General features: G+C 34.4%; 1 protein-coding gene across 4 annotated transcripts; it reads left to right on the top strand.

The window, feature by feature from the left end:
* Positions 1 to 1,542: 1,542 nt before the first annotated feature.
* LOC131034966 (ADP-ribosylation factor) lies at positions 1,543 to 6,108 on the top strand. Of its 4 annotated transcripts, none has more exons than XM_057966583.2 (6): positions 1,543 to 1,675; positions 2,397 to 2,672; positions 3,255 to 3,427; positions 3,962 to 4,239; positions 4,319 to 4,398; positions 5,869 to 6,108. In XM_057966583.2, the coding sequence occupies exons 2-6, from the start codon at positions 2,552 to 2,554 to the stop codon at positions 5,943 to 5,945; spliced, it is 729 nt and encodes a 242-aa protein (XP_057822566.1). In that variant the 5' UTR covers positions 1,543 to 1,675; positions 2,397 to 2,551; the 3' UTR covers positions 5,946 to 6,108. The 4 variants fall into 4 exon arrangements, with proteins under 4 accessions (XP_057822566.1, XP_057822567.1, XP_059066012.1 ...); XM_057966584.2 differs by lacking the exon at positions 1,543 to 1,675 and adding an exon at positions 1,838 to 2,180; XM_059210029.1 differs by lacking the exon at positions 1,543 to 1,675 and having other exon boundaries at positions 2,223 to 2,672.
* The last annotated feature ends 10,101 nt before the right edge of the window (positions 6,109 to 16,209 follow it).

The raw sequence follows: 16,209 nt of genomic DNA, 5'->3' as shown, positions 1-16,209 counted from the left end.
AAGCGAATACTCTACTTGGCAGATCGTATTCTTCCTTGGTTGATCGAACACATTCTTCATGGGTTGGATACATTAATGCAGTACGGACTGCATACACAGTTGTGCATTGTAAATTGATCTGAGCATATAGCTTCAAGGAGTGAAGCGATTCACATTGGCCTTTGTACTTGATCATTGTAAAAGCATCTTGTTGTTCATATTTGATATATATAGAGAGATAATTTCGTGCTCGGGGGAGACGATAGCCGTATATATCGTCTATGGTTGGGAGGGCAACAATGATCTGAATCATTGCCTGTGGTTAATCGAGCACACCCTATGATTAATGTGCATGGTCATCTTCTTGTGATCCTAGTATTGTAATGAAATTCAACATAAACAACCCAATAAACTAGAGACTCAAGGTGACTTGAAGTCAAAATGTTCTAGAGAATTCTGAAATTTCCATTTGAAACCATCTAAATAGACATTTAGGCTACTGTGTTTCCTATTAGCACATCCATCTTTCAGGATCAAATTAACTTCAAGAGGAACATTAATGTATCAAAATCATTCACATCCATCGTCATGTCCCATTCTCTCTTTGAAACCATTCAAAGAGACATTGAGACTTCTTTATTTCTTATCGGGACACCATGCCCATCTTTAAGGATGAACACAACCTCAAGAAGAATCTTAGCATGAAAAAGCAATTCACATTCATTCTTGATGTCCCATTCTCCCTTTAAAGAGACATTTAGACTGTTTTATTTCCTATTAAGACACCTATCTTTCGAGATTGACTCAATTTCAAAAAAAAAACTCAATATAATAAAAAGATTTACATCCATCCTCGATATCCCATTTTCCCTTATAAAAGAAGACCACTGGGCAAGGGCTGGAGCAAGCAAGTGATCCAGCAGGCTCTATCAGAAGCCCCTTTTTAATTTCATCCACATAATTTGTATACAGCGTATAAGGTGACGTGACACCATATGAACCTTAGTAATGAAAAATACAAAAACAAAATACACATAATTTGTATACAGCGTATAAGGTGACGTGATACCATATGAACCTTAGTAAATGAAAAATACAAAAACAAAATACAAAAGAAATACTATTTTCACCAGACAAAAATACTTTCACTGTTGCATGAAACTTTTCAATTAAGAAAACCAAAGGATGTTTGTGCGCCCCACGTCTTCATTGCACTGTCATTTCCACTCGGATTAGAGACATGAATATATGCTAAAGATATGAATAGGCCTGAAAGAGAAAAGATTCCCATGTCCAAAACTTGATTACCTCAACTTGGTATGCTTTTTTTTAATTTGCAAAAATCTTTTTGACTACAATACAGGAATTTGCTCTGCTGGATTGACAACACCATAGAAAGATGATGTTTTTTGGTTTTTCAATGAGTTAGGGTTGGAAGAGAAGATTTTAAACAAACCTCTTTAAAAAAGATTTGTTCAGATTTTTACCTAATAAACAAGCAAAGTCACAAACAACAATCAACTATCATATTGAATTTTTTTTTTTCAAAAAATGTTGAGTCCCAGTGTTCTATTGGGACGCATCTCCCAAAAAATTTCACATTTCTTATAAAGGGACGTATCTGGGACTTGGGAACTTGGGAAACGTTTCTTTACAGAACCACCACCTTTGCCATTTCCGTCAGGGACGCTGTCAGGTCACTTCCTATATGGCACATCTCATTACATACTGATTGCAATCTTTAACTTTGTGAAAACTAATTTGCCTTTCATGAGGCATTCATAAAGATCTTATCTTACAGATTTTGTCGTAAAGATTTCAATTCACCTCAATTTGTATATCAATACCACCCCTGTACCTCCACTCCGCTACCATCCCCAAATTTAGATACTTGATCCCCATCTCCGAAATCTGTCCCCGTGTCCCCACATCTCTCCATCAGAAAACAAAAAACAAAAAATTGTATTGATGCTCATCACAGAACATCAACTAGTTAGGGCCCAATTCAAAATTGATGTTGTGTGCCTACAAAAGGCACAATTCACGGGGTGGTTGGTAGGATACTTTTAAAAAGAATAAGGCAACATTAAGAATAAAAAAATGCAACCATGGTCCCCGAATAATAATTCTGAACTGGTTGGTATAGTCATACATGGTACCTGGTTCATACACAGTTGTACTAGTTTTGGATTTAGTAGCATGTATGTGAACATTCCTTTATGATTGTTGGCTTTACTTGGGTAAAGTTTAGAATTTCAAGTGAATTGGAGGCAATTTTCAGGAAACATGATGAAAGGTGTTAAAGAAAATGGAAATGGGTCACACTACATGATATTATCATTTCATTTATTTTGGGCTACTCTGTTTGTCCTGTTTACTCATGTAATTTGATCGTTTCTTCCTCGAAATGACGGCAGGTATTCTAATCTTCTAAAAAGCAGAAGAGGTAACAACAAAGAATGCATACTCCTTTTTGAATCAGTAAAAAAAATGTCTCCCAACTGTTGCCCAATCAGAGTTGATATAAGAAAAAAAATGCAGTAACAAAAAAATAGAGGAATTTTGGAGTCTCATGAGAAGAAGCAATAGATCAGTAGAGATTATGGGCAACACAGCTGCTAAGGCACTTGCCAATTGTGTTTCTTGTGGGACTAAGGAGGTTCGAATCTTGATGCTTGGATTAGATGGAGCAGGTGCATAATGTTTTTGAGTTTTTGATATTTTGGTTTAAGATAGAATGAAATTTATTGAGATGTTGAAGTTTGATCTGAAATGTTGATATAAAAATAGATATAGTTGATTTCCAAAAGTCTCTTGAACAATATATGGACTGTGAAAAACTTATATTAAGAGTATAAACATATACTGAGTGTGATCTAAAATGTTGATATGAAATAGACACGATTTCAGAAATAGTCTCTTGAATAATATATGGACTGTGAAAATCTCATACTAACTAGGAGTTTGAATGTATATTGAGCGTGATCTGAAATGTTGATATAAAAATATACACAGTTGATTTCAGAAATGGTATCCTGAATAATATATGTAGTGTGAAAAACTCATACCAACCAGATTGTAAACAGTCCATATTATGATATCAGATTTCTACAATCCATAAAATTGTAAATTACTGTTTTCGAATTTGATTGACACGCAATCAAATCCAAAAATAAAAACTTACAACACTCCATATCTCATTTATTACTTACACATTCAAAGCTGAAAATACATATAACCTACCTACTAAGCCATGGATCTGTTTGTTTGATCAGGTAAAACAACCATTTTATACAAGTTGAAGCTGGGAGAGTATGTGAGAACAGTACCCACAATAGGCTTTAATATAGAGACTGTGACATTCAAAAACTTGAGCTTCACAGTATGGGATGTGGGTGGCCAAGACAAGATTAGGCATCTGTGGAAGCAGTACATGGTCAATGCTCAGGTAAAACTAAAACAACTCTACTATAATAGATTTTTCTGCTGGACTTAATAGTTAAAAGTAGTACTTTGTCATTTTTTGGCATTGGATGGGGTGTTAAATTTTGAGGACAATTATCTATTATTTTTTAATAGAGATTAAATGTAAAATTATTATTGGTTGTTTGGTGATCTATTTAACATTTAAATAAAATGTTAATGATGTGTATTTAAGTGAATTTTTGAAGTAATTATTTTGTTGATAGATTCATCAAAATATTGAATTTGTGTTTTTTTTTTAGCATGGGTGTAAATTGTTAATGACATTAGATTTCCACAATCTATTATACTGAGAATTTGTTGTTTCTGGCTTTTGATTGTGTGAGTTTTTGCATTAACTATTGGGATCACACTCAGTGATCCATCATCAGAATGAAGGAGTCTAATTTTATTTTGACGATTGATCACATAATATGATCTGAAAAATTGATGAAAAAATTCTCACACAAATAAAACCAAGAACAGTAAATTGGTGTAAATTGTTTTAATGGAAAAACAGGGGCTTATATTTGTCATAGATAGTTGTGACAAAGAGCGGCTGAAGAAGGCAAAGCAGGAATTGGACAGTTTGATCAATGATCCAGAACTGAGCAGTGTGAAGCTTTTGGTTATGGCCAACAAACATGATCTTCCAACGGCGATGAACTCTGTTGATATGACTGAGAGGCTTGGTCTTGGAAATCTGAGCGCTACCAGAAAATGGCATGTCCAGAGTTGCAGTGGAAAAACAGGGGAAGGCCTTCATGATGCTCTAGATTGGCTCGCCTCTGCAATCAAGTAATTATTCGGTACTTCATTGCAATGTTTCTGCATTATTTAAAGGACTAATCTTTGGGCTTTTCTATTATTTGTACAGAGAGCCCAACATCTTGCAGAGAGTGGGAAGCTTCAGAATGCCACGATCGCTCTCCTATTCATCCAGGAGATCACCATCAGGTACTTCTTGCCCTTGTAAGATCAAGTTATCACTTAACATCAAATGATTTATCATTCAAACAGTCATTAAATTGTCAAATTAGAAATAGCCCACTAAAAATCTCCTTAAAAGTTACCTAGAGATCATAATGAGCTCAATTGATCCTGTTTTGAATAACCCAATACATGTTTCTCAGGTATTGTGGGCTTTAAATCATGCAAACCAGAGAAAAAAAACTGCTGAATCAAAGTTCAGATTAAATCATGTACAGATACAGACAAATTTACAGCATGTTTTTACATGTTTTCTCTATTTCTTCCGATCTGTAGAGCTTTCGTGGGGAAATCAAACACCAAGCTTATAAGTTTAGAATTACATACCCTACTTACCAAAAAGAAAAGTTTCAATGCACAGATATTATTCCCCATAAAATTTTATTACGGCCTACACAAGCAAAGCAATGAATACAAAAGCATGAAAAGTATCTGACAATCTTGTACAGGTCGGTGACATGTATGGTTGTCAATGTACTCGAGTTTGAGGTTTTGAAGACTTTTTTTGGTTAAAGAGTCTCAAATAACTGCTGGACAGAATGGTGTACATGCACTCCAAGCCTTCTAGAAGCTTTTTAATCATTTTTTTTGGTTCAATTTTTTCTTTATTTGTGAGTAGTGATTAAGAATCTATTTGGTTTATTTAGCATTCATTGTATGATATTTTGGTTCTAGCATATTTGTAGAGTTTCTTATGTTCATTTAACATGTTATAGTACTTATAAAACTTTCAGCAATTGTTGTGCCTTATGAATCATTGAACTCTTTCTCTTGCTCATTTAACATGTTACCTTGCAAAACTTTCAGCAATTGGGGGTAAGTCTGAGTTAGCCTAGTGGTGGAGAACTCATGTTCTCGAAAGAGGTTACAAGTTCAAATCCCATAGGGGTAAGGTGTGTACACCTCGTTTGTAGCATTGGCCTCCCGCAAGGAGTACGGATACGAGGTAGTCCCATGGCATCATGGACTATTAAATAATCTTTCGTTCCCCTACCTTGTGAATCAGTCCCATGGCATCATGGACTATAAAAGAATCTTTCGTCCCCCTACCTTATGAATCAGTCCCATGGCATCACGGACTATAAAAGAATCTTTCGTCCCCCTACCTTATGAATCAGTCCCATGGCATCATGGACTATAAAAGAATCTTTCGTTCCCTGCCTTATGAATCAACTGACTCTTTTAAAACCTACAAGCGTTGTGCCTTATGAATCAGTTGGTTCTTTACCTCATCAATTGATAATTAAGAAGCATTTTTCATAATCTATCAAATTATAATATTAATATCAAGATTCAAATACATAATTTTTAAATAAAACTCAACCCAAATTTCTTGAATAAATATCTACATATTGCATTGCCTAATTATTTGATTTTTTTAATAGATCATTTTCTTAGTATCGAGTTTAACAATTATAAACAACCATTGATTTGCAGACGATGCACGTGTTTCTTGCTGGACAAGGCGAAGAAAAAGCTTATCTTTGAGCAAAACAATCAAAAGACTTAAATAATTTGTCTTGTATATGTATGTCATTTGTTAAATTAGTGAATTATCTATTTATCTTGCAAAATCAAGTTTTAAAATTGGTTTTTATAATGATTAAATAATAAAAATGTTATTCTTCAAAGATAAATATTTGTACAATAATTAATATAATATATAATATATTTTTTTATATATTTTATTATTTGTCAAAATCAATGATAATTATAAATGATTTTTATAAAAGACGACGAGTTTTAAAATAAATAGAGGCATTTTTTATATTTACAATAGAATTTAAACTATTTAATATAGATGTAAAAATATCATGCAAATGTTTATTTACTTGATTAGAAAATGTTTTTAAATTTATTTTAATAAATAATTTTATTCAATATTGATGAATAATAGATGGTGGTGATAAATTTCAATATCATGTAGAATAATTAGGTTTCTAGAAGCTATCAAAATATATAAATCTATTTCTTTGCTCAATTTATTCTATATCTTGAATCAAATTTTATTTCTTTTTATTCTTATTCAATAATCTAAGTAAGAAATAAGAAATTTTAAATATTAATGAAATAATTAATAGCAACAAAATTGTAAAAGAGATAACAATGAACATTCCAAAGTAATCTAAAAAGGTAGTTAAAAAATGACAAATATTTATTAATTGTCAAATAGATCTAAAACAAACTCTCTAGAATTTATTTGCCTATCTTGGTTTACTTTGATTCGATATCCTTAATTAGTGATAATTGTTCAAATACAATATAGATCTAATTAGTCATAGTAGAATATTATTGAATCGCAAGAACATTTTTCCTCTAGACCATACTAGAGAACACCATCCACACTATAAACCAAACCATATAGAAAACAAAAAAACAATCTACAAAGTGATTGAATGCATGATGTTTTCTAAAACTTCCTAATACAACTCCACTAGTTTCAAATCACTACACATACTGCACTTACACTTTGAAATGCATAGCACAATGTTACACCTAAAACCAGTGGTAAACTTGAAAAGAGTTTAAAAACTAATAGATATGATTTTCCACCTTATATTGAAATCTAAAGATAGATTGAAGTCACATTACCCTAGTGTTTGAAACTTTTAAAGATATATTTGGGATCTCACCTTGAAAAATGTGATATAACTAGATCTAAAAAAAAATTAACTAGTTGACTCAAGTCTCATACTTATTGAAATTCATATATATAACCTTTTGAGAAAGTCATAGAGACTTGATAATAGTTTTGAAACCACCCTCTTCAGTGAATAATTGTTTTTTAAGAAGTGCAAGTGTGAGATCATGAAATCATCTTTCTCAATCCTTCTATAAAAAAGTTGACAATTCAAAGGAATTGTTGTTTAAACTTGGAGATTTTCATCTCTATTTGGATTGATTTGAAAGCTATAAGAGATCAAGTTTGCAATGATATTGTGAAGCTCTTATTCTTTAGCATTTTGGTGTTTGATACATATTGATTAATTGAACTAAAATTAAACCAATAGAATGAAATCCGTCTAATAATTTTTATGAATTTTATTTGACACAAATTATAATATAAATTATTAAAAATTATTAAAGTGGTTCTTTAATGCACGAGGGTTCTCTTTGTCTTGTATTTCAAAACTAATAATGAGATAGAACAAGAGGTTATTGTGTTGATATTGGAATTAGTATCTTCTCTAGGAAGGCACCTTAAGGTTGAGAATGATTCATTTATTGTGATTAATGGTTTTCATAAAAGATTTGATTCGAGCTAGAAGAATAATTGGTTTCTAGATGGAGATAAAGAAGCTAAAGAAGTCATTTGATTCAATGACATTCTCACACTAAGTTATTGGGAAGCAAATATGCTGATAGATTTATTGGATAATATTAAGTTGGTTCCTTTCCCAACCCTTTTTAGTAGTTCTAGTGCAAAATGGATAAGATTGGATAAATTAGTATCCTTTAGATCTTATTTTTTATTGATTTTTCTTTTGGGCTTCATAGTAGCTCCTATTGATATGAATTTAAAATTGGTAATTATCTCCCTTTGTGATGACATTTGATTGGCCACATAGGATTAACTTAATATGTGTAGACGACATAATATTTGTGTTCATATGCCTCATTAAATTTGATATATATTCTTCATCTTATATATTTGAATGTTTCACTTATTAATGTGATGGTTGTTGGTTATTTCCTTGTTGTTGATTGACATTCACTCAACTTTATACATAGTGGTAGGCATTGGGGACTAAAATGTCAATTAGAATTTGTATATTTTTGTGAGAGGATTCTTAATTGTGATGGCCAAAATTTATGGTTCTACAAAACCTCATAACCCAATTTTTAGGGGTTGAGTTTCTAAAAAAATGAGTTAATAAAAAATTTAGTTTCATTGATCATACAACTTTAGATTTTTAAAATCAATTTTGGGTGTAGATTGTTGGTGTTGGAAATAAGCCACACCCGGACCGACGATGGACTGGTCCAAGAGGGGCCAGTAGCTCAGTGGTAGAGCGCTCCAGCAGCGTATGGAAGGTCCTAGGTTCGAGTCCTAACTGGTCCATGTCTCAACATGTTATCAGAGCCAAGTCTAAGCTAGGAGCCCCAAGCACACGAGAGGTGTGGCTTAAGGGGGGGTGTTGGTGTTGGAAATAAGCCACACCCGGACCGATGATGGACTAGTCCAAGAGGGACCAATATCTCAGTGGTAGAGCACTGCAGCAGTGTATGGAAGGTCCTAAGTTCGAGTCCTAGCTGGTCCATGTCTCAACATAGATAGTGTTGGTGGGGAAGGACCACCTTGCTTGAAGACATCAATTCATGAATAATTTATTCAAAATCTTTTTATGGTTATTTTGATGATTGAGCACATGGGTTGGCTTCTCTATTTGTGTTCATTTTCTTGTTTAATGGTATGGATATTGTTGTGGAAGTGACTTGTGTTGGGATTCCACTAGTTGATGAGTTAATTTATTCACCCTCATTAAAGGATTTCAGACTTGAGAGAAAATAATTTTGAACCATTTATAGAGACTTAAAATTTCTCAAAGACTTATGTCAAGTCTTGGAGTGAGATAGAAAACTTATGGTCACCCACAATCAAGAGTAACTTGAGGTTGTGAGAAATTATACTGTCATATTTGGATTCAAGGTACTTGGTATGAGCAAATAAAAATGGCTTCAAGTTCCCTAGTCTTGGTGCATTCCTTTTTCCAAATTTGTTTTGGGTAGTAGAATGGATGTCAATGGTTTAATTAGAATGGAGTAACTAGCTAGAGCTAAGGTGATATTCTTTTAGTTGGGATGGGTGTATATGGAATGCTAATGTGCAAGGTCTTCTTTTAATTTTTATATAGTTGAATCTAGGTCTACTTCTCTTATTTTGGGTAATGGTGGTTGTCTTCAATTTTATCTATTATGGTCACTTTTTCGTAACTATTAGTCAATGTTATACTCTCTTTTTTTGGGTGGTTGAGTGTACATTTTCTACAATTATTTATTTTGCACAAAATGTTGGTTGATTATTAGTTTAAAACCACCCTCTTAACCGTATAATTAATTTTTGACAAGTGTGAGTGTGAGATCATAAAATCATCCTTCTCAATCCTTCTATAAACAAGTTGACAATTCAAAAGAATTGTTGTTCAAACTTTGAGATTTTTGTCTTTATTTAGATTGATACGAATGCTACAAGAAATCACGTTTTCAATAATATTGTGATGCTATAATTTTAACATTTCATTGTTTGATATATTGATTGATTGAAATAAAATAAAACCAACAAAAAAAATCCATTTAATAATTATCATAAACTTCATTTAACACAACTTATAATATAAATTATTAAAACTTATTCAAGTGATTCTTTAATGCATGAGGGTTCTCTTTTCCTTGTCTAGATGGAGTTAAAGAAGCTGCAATGACATTCTCACACAACTATTGGGAAGCAAATATGGTGATAGATTTATTGGATACTATTAAGGTGGTTTTAGATCCTTTCCAATACATAGTAAAATATAAAAAAAAAATCCAATTCAAAGCTTACTTATTTCCAATGGAAAGAAAAACTCTCTCCAATCATGGTAATGGTGATGCGTGACGTCCATGGGGTAGAGCCAGTACAAACTCAAGATAAGGATAAGCAAAAGTAGTGAAGAAGCAGCCTTATCTACTGGATCGATTGCCTTATCAAGAAGCAGCGATCAGTGATATAGTGATTATAGTGATTAGACAATGGAGAAGCCTCACCATTTAGTACAGCTTATAGTGGATCTCATATAACTCTGCTCACACAGACCTTCCAAAATATGTTGTCCTTATCAACTAGCTGGAATCTCCTCTCAAAAGCTGAACGGCTCCTCTCAATTCAAATAGCATTTTTGGGATCTAATGTATGGATGGAGGTTTCATCAAAGTGGGGTCAAATGACTTTGGGATCTCATAGAGTAAGGCTTAGATTTTTTTACTAGAGTTTGGAGTGCATGTGCATTGACGTACATAAGAGTTGTTTGAATTATTTTGAACTGATTTCGTATAAAAATTGAAACGAAAATGATTGTCCTTATCAACTAGCTGGAATCTCCTCTCAAAAACTAGCTACTAGGGGTATTCATCAAGAGTAATGGCTCCTGTGAATTCAAATAGCATTTTTGGGATTTGATGCATGGAGGGAGGTTTCAAAAGGTGTTCATCAAAGTGGGGTCGAATGACTTTAAAATCTCATAGAGTAAGGTCTAGATTCTTTTGCTAGAGCTTGGAGTGCATGTGCATTGTCGTACATAAGAGTTGTTTGAATTATTTTGAATTGAATTGAATTTTCATCTTTGTCGAGTCCGTATTAAAATTCTAAAGTTCAAAAGGAAAATGATAGTCCTTATCAACTGGCTGGAATCTCCTCCCAAAAGTTGGCTACTAGGGTCTTCATCAATAGTGATGGCTCCTGTGAGTGGGATCCGATGCATGGAGGGAGGTTTCAAAAGGTGTTCATCAAAGTGGGGTCAAATGACTTTGGGATCTCATGGAGTAAGGTCTAGATTCTTTTGTCAGAGCTTGGAGTGCATGTGCATTGTCATATATAAGAGTTGTTTGAATTATTTTGAAGTGATTTTCATTTTCATCTTTGTCGAGTTCGTATAGAAAATCTAAAGTTTAAAAATAAAATGATATTGATGTGAATGGAAATTGATGTGCTTAATAGGACTATATAAAAATAAATAGTTAATGAGTTGTTTGTTCATTTGAAAGTTAAATGAGGTTTAACCTCTAAATTAACAAACAAATTGCTAGTAATTTAAGTTTTTTTAACATGATGTGTTATACATTTTTTTTTTCAAAAGAAAAATAAACTTCTATATCTTCTACTTGACACAATCCACTCTAAAAAATTAGAGGACAAGTGTGAGTTAAACAAATTTCTATATCTCCTAGGCACAATGCATTCTCAAAAATTGGAGGAAGACAAGTGTTAGTTTATATATAATATTTGATGATTATATATTTTATCTTTCTAGACCAAGAGTAAAAAAATGTTTCAACAATGTGAATAACTAATTTGATTACAAAAGAAACTCGTCCACCAAGTATCATTTGAGATTTAAACAAAACAATAATCTACGTGAATTCTTACAAGGAATGGTAGGTCTTGATTTCATTCATACAAGAAAATCATGAATGATGAAATGAGGCTTTATTTTAAAATTCCTATTAAAGTATTAAGCCCATTTGATATAATTAGTGTCATATTATGAGTTCTCTTTATAATCAATTATTGCACCAATTGCACATAAACATACAAACCAACAATGAGGGTTTACGCAACTATAAACTATAAATGTTGGCTTGGTCATTTCCATTTTTGAGTAGTGGTTTTTACCATTGTTGAAATTAAGAGATTTGACATGGCAAGAGAACACAAATTCTACATGGTTGACAAGGATATAACAATGGCATTGTTGTATAGAAATAAAGAATTTCAAGTTGCAATAGGAATGTGAAAATATAAAATCAACATGGTGGTGGATTGGGGAATGCATTTGGTTCATTGGTTTGTTTTAGATGTTTAGAGTCTATTTGATGGTGGGCCCATGTGAAGTGGACTCTTTTAAAGTTGTTAATGCATTTTTCTACATAATGTAGGGAACAGGGCCATAAGGGAAGTTTGAAGAGTACTACACGAGTCCATGTTGGTTTATATGGCATTAAATGCTATTAATAATCAAAATGGCATCTTGCATGTCTCACAAACTCATATGAATGAGTTAATATGATTTTTGGATACATGAACATATATTTTTTAATATATTAAGGAGAATACTAACATCTAAAGCTTGACTAGAGTGTGCTAAATATTTTACTAGTCCTCATGGTAAAATATATTTTGTAAATATTTATATTGAACATAAAAGCTATGGAAGAAAGTAGAATTTTATTGCATTGAGCATCATTATTTGCTTATTTATTTTTAAAGTTTAGTGTTACAAAATTAGAATTTTGTATGAGAGAAATAAAAGAATATTCTTGAAGTTGAATTAGATATTGCTTGTTATTTAAATATTTTTTTTGATAATAGTTTTGATCCTTCTTTTTTTTATGGAGTAAGGGCAATAGCAAAGATGTTAATATGTGTAAAATCTAAGCTAGAATTATTTTGGTGTAATTGCGAGTTTTCTCTATACAAAAAAGATTTCTTGGCCTAGTTTGTATAATGTGTCCTCTAATCTGAGTAATCTTCTATCATACTCGATGTAAATTATGTCACTTATAATATATAGGATTTCTATGATTATTCATGAATTGTTCAAAAATATTTAATCATGCAAAGTTTGTTGAATCAATGGATTGTATTTAAGTGAAATTGTAGCTAGATTAATGAGATCATAAATGCAATGCTAGTTCTTTATGTTGTGTTGATTTATATCTAACTATTAGAGTTGTATATATAAACTATTTGTTAATTTCTTTAATTTTTACTTTTTCACGAATGGATTAGGAGACCAATGGACACTGACTAGTTATTGCTCAAATTTTAAAATTAAGTTCATCCTCTATCATTTGTAAATTATTATGAAATATGTATTTATCAAATTGTATAGCTTAATGTTAATTTTAACAAATATTTTGAGATATTGCAATTGTTTGCATATTCTTAGAATCTTTATGCAATATATAGGTTTTTACAAGTTGCATGTGAAATAGGAGACTACACATAGTTTTATATTTCAAGGATACTATTTTGGTTTTGCAATTTTTAGTTGCATTATAATCTAGCATTAATCTATTGAACTATAGATATATGGTTTAAAAGATTGGTATCCAATATAGAGGATAGTTAGTACCCGTTAAGGTATTTGTGTGCACAAGGTATGGCTAAATCGCCACGTGACAATTTTATTTTACTATCTTATAAATATATCTTTGAACACTCTTCTTGGCCTAACTAGGGTCGGAAATGTAGAATATTTTATGACTCTTGTGATTCTATAATGTCCCCTTTTCTAATAAAATTCCATGATGGCTCGAAAGTACATTTCCTATTTCCCCTTGGCCTAAGGGAAATAGAACTAGAAAATAACTTTATAATATTTAATTATGTTGTGAGTGCCCAAGCTATGGAGCTATAATTTTTTTTTTGACAAAAGGGTAAAAACTTTATTGAGAATCAGAAACAAGCATTACAAAAAGAAAGAATCAGAGCCCCGAGGCCCCAGACAAGGACAACCAGCCCAACCACAATTCAACCAGCTTCTAAGCCACCCATGTCCTCAGTGATAATCTTCTTCAATTCCTGACAGTAATCCCCAAAGAGATGCTCCCAGCCCTCCACTTTCCACTCATTGTCATGTTTCGATGCCCACTTGGCCAAACAGTCAACCCCTCCATTCCATTCACGAGGAATATGGTTGAAGGACACTTGCTCCATTAAAGAGCTAATATGAAGAATCTGTTGAACAATCCCTGCCAACTGCCACTGAATCCCACTCACCTTCTGATCAGACAACAAGTTAACAACAATTTGTGAATCCGATTCACAAATCACCTTCCTAAAACCCCTCGCCAAAGCCTTCTCAAGTGCATAAAGAATCACCAAACCCTCCATCAAATTATTAGACTGATATCCTTTATGCACTGAAAAGAAGAAAACAGCCTCCCCCCTGCTATTCCTGCCAACACCCCCAACACCAGCAGGGCCTGGATTGCCCCTAGATGAGCCATCAGTGTTGATCTTGATATACTCATCCCGAGGGGGTGTCCACCTTCCAACCCTTTGCACCTTCTTCATAGCCCGTCTACCTTTCTGGACACAAGTTGAGCCAGGAGACAACTCCTGTAATCCAAGCCTACTCACAATATCCGCCTCATCTCTACCCAACAGGAAATTCACCTCACATTTAGCTTCCACTATCTCCCGAATCATAGCAATGATCCTATTCCAAACTTGTTGAACAAACAATTTGGCCTCCCGAAAGATCCTCCTATTCCGTGCAAGCCAGATCTGCCACAAAATGAAGATAGGCCCAATATACCAAACCGTCTAGAGGAAGGAGGACGGAATAGGAGGTCTGCCCAAACTGCTCCAAAACTCCACCAAAGAGTCTACATGGACACAAGGATGCTTCCACACCCCCCACCAATAGTGCCAGATCAACATAGAGAAGGGGCATCTGAAGAACAGGTGTGAGGAGTCTTCCTCTTCGTTACCACATAAAACATAGATAGAGGGCCCCAAGAATCCTTGCTTGCGGATATTGTCCCAAGTAAGACATCTATTCCATGCCAAAGTCCAGGCAAAGAAGTTACACTTCGGCCAAGAAGCATTATTCCACACCTATTTCCACCAGTTCACTTCTCCTCCCTCAAGTCTTTGACTCAACAACTCCCAGTAACCACTAGCCATGGAAAAAACGCCCTTAGGATTTGGAGACCAAGCAAGCCTATCCCTACCCTTCAGGGAGCTACAGTGTCTATTCACCAAAATGCCCTGCAACTCTGCACATTCTTCCTCCATCCCAAGCACCGACCATTCATTAGGAGTCTTCCACCATTCCAATTCCAGCCGATCGCACCTGTAGACAGCCTTAAAGTCACTCACCCTTGACCATCCCGCTTCCAAGAACCTCTAGCCCAGGTTTCCAAGGTTAGGAAACTGATCAATAATGGGAGGGTAACCATCCCAAGAATCATTCCAGAAAAGAACCTCTTCCCCCCTTCTGCAGATCCAAAAAAGCCCTGCCTTAATGAGAGAGGCCCCCCTCTTGAGAGTGTACCGGATCGATGAGCCCTTTCCTTCAAGTAGATATCTAGGGATTTCCTCCATCAGGATCCTCTGCATATATTTGTTGGCCAAAATCCTGGCCCAACCTCGGTCCTACTCAACACACCACCTCCAGTACAATTTAGCAGCCAAAGCTTCCCCAAAAAGACTAGACTGCCTTCACCCAAGCTCCCCAGACTGCTTCGGCCTACAAACCAGGTCCCAATTGACCAGACTCCATTTGGAAGAGGTGAGATTACCAGCCCATAAGAATTTCCTAGCCAGAGAGTCCAAACCCTTCAAGAACCACTTAGGAGCCACCTGAAGCATACATCGATAGGTCGGCAAAGCCTGAACCACCGACTGAATCAGAAGAACCCTCCTCGCAAAAGATAACCATCTATGAGTCCAGTGATCAACCTTGGAGCGGAATTTATCCAAGATCCCCTGCCATGACTCCCTAGGGGGGTTGCCAGGAGAAATAGGAATACCCAAATACATCAGGGGCAGGGAGCCAACTTGGAATCTCAATATAAGAGCAATCCTCCTCTAAAAAGACTCGGGACTATTGAAAAAAAGGATGGAAGATTTATCCTCATTGATCATCTGGCCAAATGCTGCAAGATAAACATCCAGGACCTTACGCAGATTCGAAGCTTCGTTGATCTGAGCAAGCCCCATTAGGGTTGTATCATCCACAAACTGCAGGTGAGACTACGGCTGCAAGTCATTCCTCCATCTCCAACCCTGAATAGAACCCCGACCCACATTATGCTTAATCAGCCTCCCCATATCCTCAACAAGAAGAACGAATAAATAAGGGGAGAGAGGATCTCCCTGGCGGAGACCCCTAGAAGCACAAAATAGCTCAGTATGGTCTCCATTGATAAGCACAGAGAAAGAAGTGGATGTAACACAACTCATAACCCACTGGACCCACTCATCCGCAAAACCAAAAGCCCTGAGGATCTTCTGAAGGAAGGACCACCGAACTCTATCATACGCCTAAGCCATATCCAGCTTGATAA

The sequence above is a fragment of the Cryptomeria japonica genome, chromosome 8 (genome assembly GCF_030272615.1).
Source record: "Cryptomeria japonica chromosome 8, Sugi_1.0, whole genome shotgun sequence".
NCBI classification, from domain to species: Eukaryota; Viridiplantae; Streptophyta; class Pinopsida; order Cupressales; family Cupressaceae; genus Cryptomeria; species Cryptomeria japonica.
Note: the sequence above shows the minus strand (reverse complement) of the source record. Positions and strands in the feature narration are given on the sequence as shown.